Genomic DNA, 16,993 nt, shown 5'->3' with positions numbered 1-16,993 from the left:
GTTTCCCCTTCCCAGGTCCTGGGAAGTTTCCCCTTCCCAGGACCTGGGAAGTTTCCCCTTCCCAGGACCTGTTTTTGCTGAATTTGATGTTTTAAGGAAACCCAATGCCACGTTTCTCCCACTCTCCTCACCTCTGGTGACACCACTCAAGCTCCCCGTGCAGCAGCTGCTCTGCATCCTCTTAGTCCACAAGCGTGGCAGTCCCAACTGTCAGATGGACTCCTTCCCTCCCCTTCATCAGGGAATGTGCTCTGCCATTTAATGAGCCTGATTTTCCCATCCTTGAATTAGAGTAGGATAACTAGAAAATCCCACTTCCGGTGTGGAAAAGAATATCCAAACCACAATGTGGAAGAATTGAGCTGTGAATGGCTTTCCTTTCTTATGTAGCTCTAGGGGAATATCCTATACACCCTGCAAATCCAAAAGACAGAAAACTGGGCAGCTGTGTTTTCTTTCTGGTACTACAAGCTTCTTTATTAGGCAAGTATGTCAAACTTATGAAGAGCACCTAGCACAAAGGCCATTTCAGTAACTGTGCTATTAATAAATTATGTTTATTGAGCACTTATGTTTTATCCCATCTCATCTTCACAAAAACGGTATAAAATAGGTTCTACCCATTCACTCAACAAGTATATAATGCACTCATTACGTGTCAAGCGCATAATGGATGCTGGAGCTATGAGAGTCAACCAGAAAAAACAATGTCCTTGCCGTCAAGGAGCTTACAGTCTGGTGAGGAGACACATACTACACAAACAGATGCAAAATTGCAGTTGAGTGGGGCACTAAGATGGAGAGGTATCTGGTGCTGAGAACAAGTAACAGGGACGTTAAGGAAGACTCTAATGTATAAGTGAAGTTTGAGCTGAGCCCTGAGAAATAAGTTTACCAGTAGCCACAGAGCAGGCAGAGGAAATAGCTGAGCAAAGGCCCTGGGGCCAAAGGGAAGCGCCAAGTTATGAGAATGAAAGACGCGTGGGGGGTGGCGTGGGGGTGGTATTAACTCTATCCCAGGTCTGCGGGATACCTGATGTTCCAGAACCACTGTTTCTAACCATTTCAACTGCTCTGGTACAGACTTAAGCCCAGCCTCAAGAAGCTGAAAATCCACATCTCACTTGAAGAGAAGAAAAAGTTTTAAAGAAATAGGAGCAGTGCATGTGATTTTACCGAAGAAGCCCGCCAGGGAACGAAAGCGACCTTGAGAACTTCGAGGACTGGCAGACAGGAGCTAAAGATCTCCCTAGACTCTCGGAACAAAGCACAGGCTTCACACAACGCCGCACCGTTTTGCTCAAAGCGGGAGAGGTGAGGAAATGGAAGTAACGGACAAGAATAACGCAGCTAGAGGCCCACAGGACGCAAGCTTCCGGCCCACCACTGCGGCTGCGCGCGCGCCGTTCCGGAAGCGGAAGTGCACAAGAGGTCAGCGTTGGTTTTCAAGATGGTGGCCCTCAATGTGCTGGTGTCCGGCTGCGGACGGGTGCTCAGAGGGCTCCTGGCAGGCCAGGCCGCGACCAGCCGGGCCCGGCCTCCAGCTCGCGGGTTCAGGGAAGGTGAGTCCTGGGTCCTGGTGACCTCCCAGGGTTGAAGAGGAGAAGCAAAGGTTGCTTCCTTCTGCCCCCGTGCTCCCCTCCCTCCCTTTCCTTCAGGCGGTTCCGAAACGCCGGAGATGCTTGGGCTCCGAGAGTGCTTGCAGTTCCCTTCCAGACCCTGATGCTGTTACTTTGATCTCCCACCCATCGTGATTGTCCTCACGCGTGGGGACGGGGGAGGGGGATGGAGATCGGAGAGAAAAGCCTACTTAGTTAGCAGGGGCAGAAGAGAAACCTGTCCCAGGGTTCAGGAAAGTTTTTGGTTAGGGTCTGCGTGTTAATTCTCCGTTCCGTATTCGCCGAATCGCCGCCTCTTTCATTAAAGAATTCCTGCGCCATCGGGGAAGGACATCTGGATAACCTCCCCCGGGCCTCCCTTTCCAGTTTCTCATGTGAAAATGCTGTAATCTGATGGCAGCTTTTTCTGCCTGGGCCGCTAGTCTGAGAAGTGGAAGCTAAGGTGGAAAGACCATTGAGCAGTTGAAACAGAGGCATATGCTGGATGGTGGTTTTGCTTTTCATTAATCTTAAGTAGGGAAGAGCAGCCTGATTCTAGTATTGCACCGAGAGCTTACTGAAGGCCAAGTGCTGTACTTCAAGCTGTTAAGGGATTCTGGAGAAAAAAATATATAACCCTTTTCCTGAGAATTTAGTTTCTAATAAGATGATATGATACACTCCAATAAATGCAAGTTAGGTATTAGGTATTTACATGCGGAAGTACAGGGAGATTAGGTTACCGGCAACAGGAAACCGAATTGGAAGTTTTCATGAAGGGGGTGTGTCTTTAACAGGCTCATAAAAGGATGGAACCTGGCAGAGAGTGAAGAGGTCTTTCAGGACATAGTCTTTGTGCACTGCTGGAAGCAGGAAAGGATGAGTGATGTGCAATAGAAGTGAAGTGGTTTTGTGTGTGTGTGTTTTTAAGATCTGGTGTAGTATTGACCAGCATATCCTTTAACTAAAGCTGAGAAGAATCCAGAGGAAAATAGTGATCATTTTTGCCAGGGGGACCATAAAAGTCCAAAAAGAAGAGCCTAATGAAGAGAGCATTGGATTCGTCTCAGAAAAGGTGTCTTTTTTTAGCTTTCAAACAGCAATTTCAATAGAGTGGCATACAAGGAACCCAGTTTGGGGAAATGAGAGAGATAGTTCATGAAGAAATGAATAGATGTGTTTGAAAAATTTAGCTATGAAGGGAAGATGGAACGTTTGCTAGAAAGAACAACAAAATCCAGATACTGCCTGGTTAGCATTAGATAAACTAATTCATTGATAAAGAAAGACAACAAAGAGGTGTCTTGGATAAGGTGTTTCATCTGTTCCCATGCTGCAAAATAGGCATACGCCCATAACATTTTTGAGGGCGTCTACCAAGTGTCAAACACTAACGGCTGCAATTTACTTATCCTTTATGAAATCAAAAGTTGAAAACAGTTTTTTGCTATGTCCCCAGAGGATAAGCAAGCGGAAGAGTTTTGATTTTTTACAAAGGAATATTTGAGATTAGAATTTTTCAGTTGGAGAGTTTGTGAAATGCTGGGCTGTGTGATGAGATGGGTGTTTGAAGTCTTCCTTGCCATAAATACCTGCTAACTTCTCTGTGTTACTGTCAGACCTAAAGGCTAAATAATTGAATTTATGTGATCTTACATGAAGGCATTACCATATTTTATATTTTTCTTGAGAACCACCTATCTCCAAAGCCTTTAAATGAAAACAAAAAAACAAAAAAAACTTGATATTCTATCCATTATGTGTAAGGCATAAAGAATTACACATAAAGCTAATTTTGACTGGTCCCAGCCGGTATATTTGACACACAAATAATATTGTACACATAGAATTTAAAGTCATGGAGAGGAAGGTGAGTGTCTTGCTGAAAGTATTCAAGCATTCTACTTTTCAGAGTATCAGATAGTACTTCCTTAATTTTAGTCAGAGTTCATGGGCACTCAGCACCACTCCTCCTGCCTATAGAATCTCTCTGTCTGAAGCAGTGATTCTCAATTGGGGGCAGTTTTGTCCCTCAGGGAACATTTGGCAATGTCCAGAGACATTTTTGGTTGTCACAGCTGGTGCTCACGGCATGTGGTGGGTAGAAGCCAGGGATGCTGCTAAGCATCTTCCAGTGCACAGGATAGCCCTCCACAACAAAGAACCACCTGGCCTGAAATACTGATCCTGCTGCTGTTGAGAAAGCCTGGTCTAAAGTTTGACAGAGGGACACACAAAACCAAAAAAGATAATTACAGAAGAAGCAAGACTAAAGGAAGACCAAAAAATGGAAGTTGTGGTTTACTAAGTGCCTGCTGCAAACACTGTGCTAGGTTCCCCACGTACACTTATTCAGTCTTCCCAACAATCCTTAAAGGTGAATATTACAGGCATTTTTACAAATGAGGAAATCCGGTCCAGAGGTGTTGGGTAGCTGCCCAATATCACACAGCTAGTAAGTAGTAGAGTTGGAAGAACAGCCAGCACTTTTCCCTCCAATAACATCACCTTGGTATTCCATTAGCAGGGCTTCTGCATGGTTCCCTCCCTTCCCTGAAAGCTCTTGTCAGTTAACTTGCTGGAGACCATTTAGTTTCATGATTGACACTGTCAGACCTAGCAAAGGTTAGACCTTGTTCCTACCTTGTCATTCTTAGAGCCCTTGTGAAGGAATGCATTTAAAACAAGAAAAATAAACACATATGACTATCTGAATTAACAGTAATGATCTATCAGACCCTCAGAGCAGAGTGTGTTGAAAAGGACTAAAGGCTGAAGGGAATTTTCTTCATCTTTTCCTAAGGGAGCTTTCTGGAGGACTTAGCATTTCAGACAAGGATATGCCTGGCAGGATGGGCATCCTTATAGGTAAAAGTTTTGAGAGAGGAGTGAGCAAATTGGGGCCTTTAAAGAATTCAAAAGACATAGTCCAGGGACTTCCCTGGTGGTGCAGTGGTTAGGACTGTTCCAAGTGCAGGGGGCCCGGGTTTGATCCCTGGCCAGGGAACTAGATCTCACATGCATGCTGCAACCAAGAGTTCACATGCCACAACTAAGGAGCCCACGTGCCACAACTAAGGAGCTGGCGAGCCGCAACTAAGGAGCCACCCTGCTGCAACTAAGACCCAGTGCAACCAAATAAATATTTAAAAAAAAGACGTAGTCCAGAGTAACCTGCTAGTGGAAGGAGGTTTTTATGTAGCAGTAAGACTCCTCATTTGAAGGATAGTGCAGAGGGACATTCCCTCAGAGGTCCAAGGGAAAAGGAAGGGGTAGGTGATGAGAGAATCAGAAAACTTTAGTGGCAGGATTAAAGATGAACAGAAGGGAGCAGAGCTTGAGCAAGGAAGGAGTTTGAGAAAAGTAGTCAATGGCCATACTTCCCAAACATGCGCTCTACTCCCTGACCCTACATAAGATCATTGGTGCTGCCGTTTAGCCACCTTGCCATTCGGTTACTCCGTCCCTTCATACTCTAGTTGGGGCTTGGTTTCCATGGATCCTTTCCAAGAAGGACCTTGGTCTCTGGGCACTTCCTGCAGCAGTGCCCTCTACTCCTCGTCATTCCGCTCTCCTCACTTCCTCCTTTACTAAACAGCTGGGTCTTTATCCCGCTGCAGTTCACCGTGTCTGTGTTTATGTGGCCATTGAGATCTTTTTGCGTTCACTGCAATCTCACCTCGATGCTGTTTGCTCTAGACACACTTCAGTTATCTTGGACTCCATCCTAGGTGAGTATTTACTGAAGTACTCAAAGGACCTCTTTACGAGGCATAGACTTTGTTAGAGTGAGATTCCCTTGCTTGGTTTAGTTCTCTTTTCTCCTCTAGGGCAAAGGCTGTGTCTCCTAGTAGGCTGGAGCGCTCCACAGTGGGTGGAGCCCGGCTGCACACTCCATGGGTACTCAGCAGATGTGTTGCCTCCTGTGGCACAGATTATTTGAAGTGTATGAGAAGTGCCTATCTTAGAAGATTTTGGCCCGTAATTCTAGTTTAGGAAACTGCTTTGTATCTTTCCTTAGTTTACTTGATACAACCATATCTCGGAACACAAGAGCAATTCCATCTTTTCCTAAACAAGTTTTCAGTTAGTGACTAACAGTTTTTTAGTCCAGCTTTTCTTAGCCACCCCCACTTCTGTTGAATGGAGAGGAGGCCAGGAACAAATGGATATCAGGTTTGGTTTGGTTTTGACATGTTTTTGTATGCATGCTGAAAAGCAATACTATTTTGATTCCTAACTCCTGTTTTCAGAGACTTGAAATCTCCTAGGGCCTCTTCAGGCTTCGGTGGGCCCTCTGCCCCTGCACTGAGACACCGCCCTGACCAATGTCTGTCCTGTATGAGTTCTCCAGTCATTCCTTCTCATTTGACGAATTGTCTCTATTAGATAAGCATCTGCCTATTGTTTTACCCACTGACTTATAGTGAGATGATTCACTGGCTCAGAGTTGCTGTGTGGGGAGCTCATTAACAGTGGAGCTTGCTACGGGCTTTTATCTCTCTTCCAGGGGCCAGTGGAATGACTTCAGGGTTTGGTTCTTTGCCGGGAGTGATGTGTGTTTTGCTAGACTTGTTTACTTGATGGTTAGGACCCAAGTGCCTCCACCTAGAGGGGAAGCATGTTTGTCCGCTTCGTTTCAGGGCACTGTTCTCACGCTGACTTGAGTGGTACCAGAGTGGGTCTTTCCTTTTGTTTCCTATCCGGATTCTTAAAAACTCGCCCCCCACCTGTTGTTGCTCAGATTGGGTCACCCTCTGTCCCTCTTCCAACTTGGTTTTTGCAAATTTGCAAAGTTTCCGGGGTGCCTGCTGGGCTAGGGCTGCGTCCTTCTGCCTCCCTACTTTTGTAGCTGACACAGTGCAGTGACCATCTCCCTGCAGCTGTGCTGGCCGCCAGACTGAGTACCAGTTTGAGTCTCACCCACATCCCATTTAGGCTGGTCTCTCTTCGAAACAAGTTGATCTGTGCAGTGACACATTTTCTCTTAGGGAGAGAAACCTAGTTTGTCTTTGAATTGATTAGTATACAGTGTTCTCTGGAGAAAGCCTCAGGGCCTTTCTGGCCGTTGTTACTCCTTTGTGTGTGTGGAGTTGAAGTTGAGAGGCTCTCAGGTTGGTTGGTTGAAGTAATGAGTCTTTATGAATGGCCTTGCCCAGAAAACAAACGGGGGACAATTCCAGGCAATCTGTGTCCAGTTTGGTGTCAGTCACGAAGCTCAGTGATCACAGATGCTGCTGTGGGCCTCCGGGTGGGTGGGTTAGAATTGCCTCACTTTTTTTTCTTAGACATTTTCATTCTTTTTACTGTTTATTTTTTATTGCAAAGGCAGTCCATGTTTATTTTAGAAACTTCAGAAAATCACCTCCTCCCATCCCTGAGGGAAAACCAGTATTACCATTTAGGTGCGTAGCTGTAGGGGTGTGTGAGCTTCCTGTAATCCATGTCTAATTGTGTGTACACTTACGGAAGCGTTTCCACGGCAAGGTCCGTAACTTTCATTAGATTCACAAAGTTCACCTTAGGCTCTTTCTAATCTGGCTAGGGCTGAGTAGAACGGATTGTGGTAGCCAAGCTACTGTTAAAATATGGTTTTACTATTTGGGGAGACAGTTTGCAGCCTAGTATGTGCACTCATGTTTTCTGTTACAGTAGTTAGCAGTCAGAAGGGCGTTATGAGAAGTATTTTGCTCCCTAGCCTTTATGGAGCATCTGCGGTATGCCAGTTCCTATGCTAAAAGCCATGGCTTCTTTCTCTAAAGAAACTGGGAGACCAAGGAGAATCTCCAAGAACTTTCTATTTGATTCTGTTTGCCGAATGTGGGTTATTAGCTTGGTTCTTCCTTTGGATATTGTTGAAGTTGTCTTTCTGCATCCTGGTTAAGTAAGAGGAAATATGTACAGCCTGGCTTGCGTGCCTGTGTGCGTGCGGCTTAATTGTCTTGCCCTCGGGTTCTCTTCTGACTGCCTCAGCGAAGAGCTGAGGGAGGCCCTCTCAGTGCGGAACTGCAGCCCTCTCTGCCTGGACCCCATATCTGCAGGCCCCTCATTCCCACCTCTCCCATCACCCCTCTTCGGTGTGGATAACAAAATGCACCCCTGCAGGGAGAGGATTTGACTCGCACAGCTGCCCTTGTACAGCTCGTACACAAGGCTCTCAGGATGTTTTAGGAGTGAAGTGGTCTTATTACCTAGCCACCGTGGGACCCCTGGAGCAGTGTTAGCTCAGTGCTGTATCTTAGATTGCAAACTCGTCAAGGTCAGGAACCATATTTGTCTGGGTTCTCCTCATGAAAGAACATATGCGATGGGTATTTTTGAAGGTCTTTTAGCGGCTTCTGCCCACTTCCCACCCCCCACCTTCAACCCTCAACTCTTAGGCCATTGTTGCTAGCCACAGTAGGGCAAGGTCTTGCCAAGTACCTTGGATGGAACCAAGATTAATCTCAGCTTAGAAAGGCAGAAACAGTGTGGAGACCCTTAACCCCAGACAGATGATATGATGTGGGCATCTGGGCTTGCCCCCGCCCATCCTCCAGGGCACAGAGCCTTGGCACTGGGAGGTGAACCCTGCACACTTCCTTCTCCAGGTCAGGGCTGTGGGAGAGTGCAGAGAGAGGGCTCCGTTTTTCTCCATGTGTAAAGTTTGAGCTGTTACTTGAAACTCCCTGTTCCTTATTAAATGGCTGACCTAGTTTTTCCCCTTTATCTCTTTAGTGGTGGAGATCCAAGCAGGGAAGACAACTATAGTAAGTATCGTCGAGTTGGCCACTTCTAACATCTTTAATGCTTGGAGCTGCCTGGCTGCTCCTCTGAGGGAGGGTGGGAGGCCCCAGCTGGACTCCTGGCTTCAGGATCTGCTCCCTCTGTGACCATAAATCCCACAGTCTACTATTTTCAACCTGCGTGTGAGAGTGTGGTTAATCAGGAACAGTTGCTGTGCCTGGACTAAGACATCTGTTACTTGATTAAAGTGGCCCTTTGTATGACAAGAGCTCATAGGTATTTGCTAATATGTTCTTTGGCGGGTGATAAGTCAGTTTTCCAAAGGGGAAAACTAAGGTAATGACAAGACTAGAGAGAGTAGACCCCGGGCGAGGAGCCTGGATCTTTCCTTTCTGCCTAGAATGACTAAGCTACTCCTCCTTCAGTGATGTAGTTAGAAGGTGACACTCTCTGGGCCCTGGGCTTATAGCTGGCACCCTGTCTTCTCTGTTGGTGAGAAAGCTAGCACAGTTCTTCACCCACCTACTCCCCGCCTCCCTCACTGGGGCCATCTCACCTCCCTTCCTCTGGGAGTCATGGGGCCTAGATTATCCTATAATCCCTAAAAGACAACGTTGTTTTCACATGGCCTTCCACGCCTCCAAGAAATCCTCAACCACTCCACCGAGTTCCCAGAAGCCTCTGTAGCTTCCATGTCAAGCAGGGATTTAACCCTCTGGCGGCCAGTCAAGACCAGTCCTCCCTAAGGCCTTCTTATCCCCAGGACAAGCCTTAGGGTTCCGTCTTTGGGTCTTCCCCAGAACACGCCCTCAGCCTTTTCACTGCTTAGCCCCAAAACAGTTCTTTCTAGGGGGATCCCATTCCCTTAGGGCACCTTTTTTGGTTCCCTTATCTAAAGCCAAAGCAAGTATTCACCCGTTAAACTCCATGCTGGTGGAGAGAAGCACGTCTGGCTTTTGAGTGTGAAGAGTGTTTTTCCGGTGGGGCATGAATTTGCTATTTGTGGAATGAACACAGAAGTATGTGGCCCCATGAGAGCCCTTGGGGGAGGTAACCCAGCCATGCCTGGAGAGGCGCTGCCATGGCTGACTTTGGGTATTACTCTCCAGGGTCTCACTTTCTTCATCAGTAAAATAAGATCATGATTCCGCCCTCACTAGGTTGTGGGGTTAAAGGAGATGATACATGTGGACCATTATTAGCACAGAGCCAGGCCTATAGTGGGGAGTCAATAAGTGTTAGCTCTCTCCCACCAGGCCCACCTTGACCCCCTCCCAAGTCCTTCCATGTACCTGCACATTTTCCCTAGTGCACTTTCCCCTTTCTGGCATAGCTGTGGTGGCCTTGGCAGAAGGGTAGTAACAGCACCCTGCACGGCCAAGCCTTGCTTCTGGCCCCCTTTGCCTTCTGCCAGTTCTTCCCTGGGAGACAGTGTTGCTTCCCTCCCAGAGTCTCTCAGACCTGTCCCAACATCACACAATCTGTGGCCTCAATCAGCAAGGCTTTCTAAACTCCCCTTCTTGCAATTGGAGCTGATGCCCAGATCATTGGTTCATTGAGCTTAGTAATTCCAAGGCTGTGTCACAGGATACAGCAGCCATGGAGGAGGTCACTTCACATGTGGCCTCAGCACGGTTTGAAAGGTGGAATCCAAAGTGATAAGAGGAAGAGGGCAGGGGAATGTATCCTCCCCTCTGTGTTTTTAGAGAGAGGGGGGAGGAGGAGAGCGCACACAGTTGTCTGCTTGTATAGGCCTAGACCAGCTTTCTCAGCCTGGCGCTGCTGGCGTTTTAGACTGGCTGGTTCTGTGTTGTGAGTGAGGGCTGTCCTGTGCATGTAGGGTGGTGAGCACCTTCCCTGCTAGAGGCCAGTAGCACTCCATCCCCCCGTGGGGATGATCAGAAATGCCTCAGACATTGTCCAGTGTCCCCTGGACCCTGTTTTTAGGCAACCCTGCCTGGTTGAGAACCACTGGCAAAAACTTACCTCTGTCACATAAAACTGGAAACTGCAATTTCCTCTGAGAAGGACATGCAGGATGGGAGGGTGACTTCCTTTCGACTCCACATCCCTGCACAGTTTGAAACTTTCTACCATGTGCATTTATTACTTTTTCCCAAAGGAGTGAGAGGGAAGCATAATGTTCTGGAGTTTTTGTCTTTTTGAGGAAGGAAAGATAGCATTCAGCTGATAGAGCAAACCCCTCCCTCTTGCCACCAGCATTAAGTTCAGTTTCTACTACCCTTGCAGACCATCAGACCCATCTCTGTGGCTACTCCAAGGTCCATTGTCCAGCAGCTATGGAATCAGCACCACAATTCGGGCGGAGAGACCCGTTAGCTACTTGCCTGAGGCCCCCAGAGATGAAGTCTCACCAGCACTCCTACCACTCGGGGGGTTGTTTGAGGATGAGAGGCTCTGCACAGCCCTCTCCCTCACAGGCTCTCTTTCTCTGCCTTCTAGATTGAAGGCCGAATCACAGGGACTCCCAAGGAAAGTCCAAATCCCCCCAACCCCTCCGGCCAGTGCCCCATCTGCCGCTGGAACCTGAAACACAAGTATAACTACGAGGTGAGTCTGGGCACAGACACACGTGTCTGCGCGTCTTGGAGCTCATGTTCCCTGTGGGCTTAAGCAGCATCTCATGGAACCACCAAGACAGAAGCATTTTGTCCAGTTTTAAAAATGCTCAGGCTCCACCTCCAGATGATTCTGTTGGCCTGGGGTGGAGCCCAGCCGTCATTATATTTTAAAGCTCCCCAGATGATTCTAATGTGCAGCGAGGGTGGAGAGTCGCTGACTTAGTTCATGGTCTGGTTGCGGTCGATTCAGACCACCAGGGCCCTGGAGCCCAGTCTCGTAGGGCTGTGTTCCCAGGGGGGTGGAATCAAAATCTGAGCTTGGCTTTCCTCCTTTTATAATGAGGACATCTCTGGAGAGTCCTTACTGTGATCTGGGGATACATCATTCTCTTTCCATATTGGAGCTACAGAGACCCCTGTTTGCTGTAGGTCTCCTAGAGCTATTGTTTCACAGAGAGATGACAAGAGTGAACAACAATAGGTGAGTTGCACGGGGTGCTGCTCTGTGTGTAAGCACCTATGGGGCATAATTCACTTAGTTTTCACAATATCCCTGTGAAGTAGGTACTGTTTTCATCCTTGTTTTACAGATGAGGAAATTTGAGGCATGAACTTGTTAATGAACAAGTTAATGAACTTGCCTCAGATCACCCACCCAGCTAGTAAGTATCAGAGCTGGGATGCACACTCTGGGGCTACAAAACCCAGGCAGAGCCTACGATCCCAGCTACTACTCTGTATCATGTCTAGAGATGGGGCGGGCCTGGGGGAAAGGACGCAACCCTGGAGAAATCCATACTTGTCCTTTAGCATTCTATTGGTGACATTAAGCAACCCTGTTTTTAGGTTTCAGGTGATTCGGACTCTGGGCCAGTTTGACCTGCAGGTTGTCCCTATGCCCCTCTGTGGAATGGGATGACTAAGGGCAGAGATCCCGGTCAGGTGGTCAGAGCAGGAGAGGCCACATGTCCACGGGATCTGAACAGAATGACCCAACTAATCTCCTGGGCTGGGAGCCTTGGCTTCAGGCTACCCCGGGGTGGGGGTGGGGGTATTCTTTTGACCTGTCCCGGCCCTTCCGCTGATGGCCACCTGGAGTAACAGGGAACTTGCAGGCCATGGGGCACTGCTCTCAGCTTCTTGTGACATGGAAGTTAGTGGGGTCCTGGCCATACTTAGAATCCCAGCTGTGAGTAGAGAGGTGAACCCTACACCTGCCTGATCACCGTGGGGCACTCTTCCTACGAGCCATTTTCAGGAAATGGACTTGGCTCTGTTTATCAAGCAGAAGAAATCCAGTCCCCTCCAAGGTAAAGGCTGAAGAAGTTGTTTTCCTTTTACCCCTTTCCACTCAGGGCACTGCCACTTTGAGCTGCACAAAGCTGTCAGCCTTCTTGGCAGCCTGCAGTGGGGGCACTGGGGCTGTGAGACCAGTGTATTATCCCTGGATAATCCAATCCAAGTTCTTTTCATCAGATTCTGGAGATTACAGGGGTGGCATTTGGGGGCCTGGGTCCCCCGGGAGCTTTCCAGTGATTAAAACAAACCTGCCGCTATACAGCGAGGTACCTGCCAGGGCAGCGAGTCAGTTTGAGGACCAGGACCATGGAGACAGGCATGCCAGGCCCCTCCGGGTCAGGTGGGCGACTTTCCTTTAACCCTCTCAGCCATGCTGTGAGAGTTGGGAGGGGACGTGGTCTCTCTTGATTCTGATTCTTAATTCTTGACTCTCTCCTTGACTCATCCAAAGCAGTCTGATGGTTCAAAGGAAGCCCAAGAATCCATTTACATCTGGTCACAGGGGGCTTAGAAGATGTGGGATTTAACCTTGCAACCTGGCCCCATCCTCAGCTTGTTGCTGCCTGGGGCTTCAGAGGGCATGGCACAAGGTTGAGGGGCTCTCTGTGGGTCTTCTGGGCTGTGGCATGTAGACTCTGGGGGCGGAAATGGTACAGGTTTTCCCTGTTGTGCAGAAGTACATGACATACCCCCTACCCCACCCAAGGAGGAGAACACACCTTTCATCACCAGGAAAGATACTGTGGATGCATGAAAGCTTGTTAACCTTCTTGAAGAGTTCCTGTTCTCTAACCTAGTCTATCGGAAGATTTATCTCATGGAGGAGCTGAGAGGACTCTTGGGGTTGGTAATGGGGTCAGGAAATCTTGCTAAGTTGGGATTGAACCTTTGTTAGGGTGGAGATAGTAGGCCCGCGTGCAGAGCTCTGTGGGGAGGGAGTGGCCTCAGGTCTGTTCCGGGGGAGCCTCAGCCTCTGGCAGTGCCAGGGTACAGCAGCCTCCCCTGGAGGCCACTCAGCCCTGGCTCCCCAGCAGCAAGTGCCTGTCCAGAGCACCCTCATCTCCTGTTTTCCGTTTCCACTAGGATGTTCTGCTGCTCAGTCAGTTCATCCGGCCACACGGGGGCATGCTGCCCCGAACGGTCACAGGCCTGTGCCAGGAAGAGCACCGCAAGATTGAGGAGTGTGTGAAGATGGCCCACCGAGCAGGTAGAAAGCACCTTGGGCTAAGAGGGGCAGAAGCGGGCTGTGGGCACCATTTCCACCCTCCAGCTGCCCCATGTTCCAGCCCCTCCTGAAAAGGCAATGGGTATTCAGAGGCTTCATTATACTTACCCCCTAGTGCCAACCTCCCACCCCCTTGGGCTTTCCCTCCAGCCCCTAAGAGCTACACAGGGAGCTGCAGAGACCATCCCCTTAAATGCTTTTCTCTCCACTCAGGTCTGCTCCCAAATCACAGGCCTAAGCTTCCAGAAGGATTTGTTCCACAGAGCAAACCCCGACTCAACAGGTAAGCAGGTAACCTGGGCTGGGGAGGCTCTCTCCTGGAGCTCGTTCCACAGTTCAGGAAAGCTGGAGCATTCCATCCCTTCCAGCCTAAGCACCCACCCCATCAGTCCGACCACTGTGTACGCTTCTGTTACCCTCCCCTGCCGGCCTCAGCCTCTTTCCTTGTCCTTCCCCAGTAGGGCACTTAGCACAGGGGTAAGAAGGTCGTTCGTTGGGCATTAGAATGTGCTAATCTTCTGTTTATGACATCATACTGAGTTGCTATGGGAATGTCAGAGCACTTCTGCAAACTTTCAGTAATAGCACTGGGGTTATTAAAGGGCAAAATGAGGCCTTAGAAATAGAAATGGGAAGGCTGTCTGGGGCAGGGCCACTGTACATAGCTGCGCAAATCGTACACTGCAAAACTTTAAGGCAGCATCCAGGTAGACTAGATTGTGAATGGTGCTCCCTAGAGTTGTGCAGTTAACGACCTGCACAGCTGCACATGGTATCCCATGAGGTCCTGAGGTTTTATAGAGGAGGAGAGGAAGTCCCCTAGGTCCTAGAATCAGTCAGTCTGCCTTTCAGCCTAAGCAGGGTGGCCCCCTCTGGTGTAGAAATAGATTCCTGTCTAACACTTAAACAGCTGTCTCTGACATTACCACACTCACATACTCCTAGAACTATAATACCCCCTTGTTGAGAGTAGATCCAGGTTTGTAAAATCGATGTTGGTATTTCTTCTTGTTCTCCCATATCGTATCAATAAACCCCCTGCCTTCAGCCTGTCCCGCTGCCACTGGAATTGCACTCTGTGGTTAAAGCAAAGCAAGATACCCCACCCCCAGCAAATCTCCTAGGCTGATCCCCAACAGAACCCAGGCATGGAGGATGAGAGGCCAGGCAGATACTAGCCATGGATTGCTGGGCTGGGGGTGCAGGGCCAGAGCTGGGTCTTCACTGACGCCTCGCCAACACCCTGGCCCCTTGCCCATCTCCACCTGCACCTCCCACACTGCTAGCTGGGCCATCCGCCAGCAGCCCCGGAGGAACGGGACATATTAACCTCTTCCTGTCTTTCCCAAATGTGCTGTGGACCTTTTGGGGGTTGAGCCCACCCCTACCCTGACTCGTTAAGAGACAAGCAGCAGGCCTAAGGACACAATCCATCCTTCCCTCAGGCCTTTGAAGCAAAGCCAGGCTCCCTCCCATATATCCGGTGTCCTTTAACGTGACACCGGATTGATGATGCGTGGGGGCTCTTGGGTTGCAAAGGCCACCCTGGGGAGGAGAGGGAGTCCTGGCTACATGGGAGGCTGTTTCCTTACAAGGGACTTTATGATTCCATCCAGAGGTCCTTGAGCTGCCATGCACCGGCCGGGCCCCGGGGAGCCATGCGTCCTCCTTCCCCACTCCTTCAGGAGAGGTAGGAGGAAGGAGCCTTGGTTCTTCTTAGAGCTGGAGTGTTCCCAGAGAGCCGTCCGGAGGCCCTCAGCCCCCTCCCCTGCCAGCTGGCTGCTCCTTGTGGCACAGGCATCAGGCCCAGGGCCAGCTGAATCCCAGCTTCCCTGGGGTCTCTCCAGGGTGGGAGGGGCAGGGAGCCTTTAGGGCAGCAACTATGGAGAGCCTGGTGAGCCTTGGGATCTGGGGTCTTCAAACCCAAGGAGCAACCCTTTGGGGGAGGCTGCTCCCACACCCCACCTCTTCACCCACCCTTCTGAAGCCTGGGAAATGCCAGCACAGGAGCCTGCCAGGTCCCAGCACCACCAAAGGCATCCCTGGGGCCAGCCTACTGCACAGAGGCCTCCCTGCTGGGGCACTGACAGCCACAGTGGACATGGGGAAGCCCTCTCCTGCTGGCCCACCTCGCACGTGGCATGGAGGCCAATACCACGCACAGCTTTTACTTCCTCTCAAAGCTCAGAGCAGAAGACACAGGTCCAGGGGAGCTCAGTTGAAATGTATAAATCAGCAGTCATTTTTTCACTCTTAGCTAAAAATTTTCAGCCATGGTTATTAATTTTTTTAATTAAAACCTCTTATTTGAGGGTCTCTAGAGGCGGCTGGGTTGAGCCCTAACCTAGTGTGGAAGCAGGGGAGGATCCTGGCCTTTGCCATGGCTGAGCTTTCAGGACGAAGGGTGGGCCTCTCTGGACAGGATTCAAGTTTCGTTCTGGACGGAGTAAACCCCAGTCCCAGCCGGCATGAGCCACTTTTCCAGGAACTATCAGGGCCCTGCTGCCATCCCCAAAGGAGGCAAAAGGACTATGGGTGGCAGCCATCTTTCCCCACCCCACCCCCTCCTACTTACAAGAACCTTCCTGGCCCCCATCATGGGTTGGGTGAGGGGCAGGGATCCTCTACGAGTTATGGCTGCCTAGGCTTGTTCCCTGAAGGCTGGGGTGGCAGAGTGAGCCAAGTGGGGGAGAGGGAAGGATTCCTCCAGGCCCTACATCAGCCTCTCCTCTCCCCGTGACTGGGCCACAGAGGAATGATCTGCTCTCTGAGCAGCCTCTTCCTTCACCTCCTCCCCCAGCAAATACACACAAACACTGACGACTCATAAAGATCCAGGAAGCGTGTGGCCTTGTGCTGCCTGACCCTGGCCACACACACCTGCGGCAGCAGGAGCCCAGCCCATCTGTTTACAGCATATTCAGCAGTTGCTCCCAGGAAAAGCCCTTCTCAAGAAAGGAAAACTGCTGAAAGGGTTTGGTTGGCCAAGCACGGCTTGGGCCTGAGGAGGCCATGCCCACGGTCCCACAGCCACCTCTCGTCCTCGCTCCACAGGTACCTCACCCGCTGGTCTCCCCGCTCCGTCAAGCCCATCTACAACAAAGGCCACCGCTGGAACAAGGTGCGCATGGCCGTGGGGTCCCCCCTCCTGAAGGACAACGTCTCCTACGCGAGCAGGCCTTTGGTGCTGTATCACTGACTGAGAGCACAGCCTCCCGAGAGCCGGCCGTGAGCTCATCCTGCACTCCCGCCCCATCCCACCAGGGTGGCCTGGCTCCTCCAACGTGGATGGCACGAGGGCTAGCAGGTCCAACACCAGTGCCCTGGGCCTGCTCTGCAACAGAGCTGGGCGCTGGGTGCAGGTGGGGCAGTCGAGTCCCCAGGCAGCTGCTGTGGTCTCGTGACTGGCCTGGGCTCATTGCTGGTGGACAGGAGCTTTGCCCATAGGAATGTTATAAACCAGGCTTGTACTCACCCACTGGGTGTGCGCCCACTGCTTGGGAAGTGCGGGGGGCTCAACCCGTTTCCGGCCAGTTACTGAGCATTGAGTCACCGATCTCTTG

The 16,993-nt window shown here is 50.1% G+C and overlaps 1 protein-coding gene across 1 annotated transcript; it reads left to right on the top strand.

Moving 5' to 3' along the window:
* Positions 1 to 1,424: 1,424 nt before the first annotated feature.
* On the top strand, positions 1,425 to 16,905 carry MRPS18A (mitochondrial ribosomal protein S18A). Its single transcript, XM_032648366.1, has 6 exons — positions 1,425 to 1,562; positions 8,316 to 8,347; positions 10,788 to 10,895; positions 13,289 to 13,412; positions 13,644 to 13,713; positions 16,485 to 16,905. The coding sequence occupies exons 1-6, from the start codon at positions 1,451 to 1,453 to the stop codon at positions 16,627 to 16,629; spliced, it is 591 nt and encodes a 196-aa protein (XP_032504257.1). The 5' UTR covers positions 1,425 to 1,450; the 3' UTR covers positions 16,630 to 16,905.
* The last annotated feature ends 88 nt before the right edge of the window (positions 16,906 to 16,993 follow it).

The sequence above is a fragment of the Phocoena sinus genome, chromosome 11 (genome assembly GCF_008692025.1).
Source record: "Phocoena sinus isolate mPhoSin1 chromosome 11, mPhoSin1.pri, whole genome shotgun sequence".
Classification (NCBI taxonomy): domain Eukaryota; kingdom Metazoa; phylum Chordata; class Mammalia; order Artiodactyla; family Phocoenidae; genus Phocoena; species Phocoena sinus.
This window is presented reverse-complemented; position numbering and strand designations above follow the sequence as displayed.

What these genes read in the sequence shown, in the direction of transcription:
- MRPS18A (XM_032648366.1), top strand. Translation starts at nt 1,451, where the DNA reads ATGGTGGCCCTCAATGTGCTGGTGTCCGGCTGCGGACGGGTGCTCAGA. An exon ending in AAGCAGGGAAGACAACTATA is followed by an intron (nt 8,348 to 10,787) that starts GTAAGTATCGTC and finishes TCTGCCTTCTAG; the next exon opens with ATTGAAGGCCGAATCACAGG. An exon ending in AGCAAACCCCGACTCAACAG is followed by an intron (nt 13,714 to 16,484) that starts GTAAGCAGGTAA and finishes CTCGCTCCACAG; the next exon opens with GTACCTCACCCGCTGGTCTC.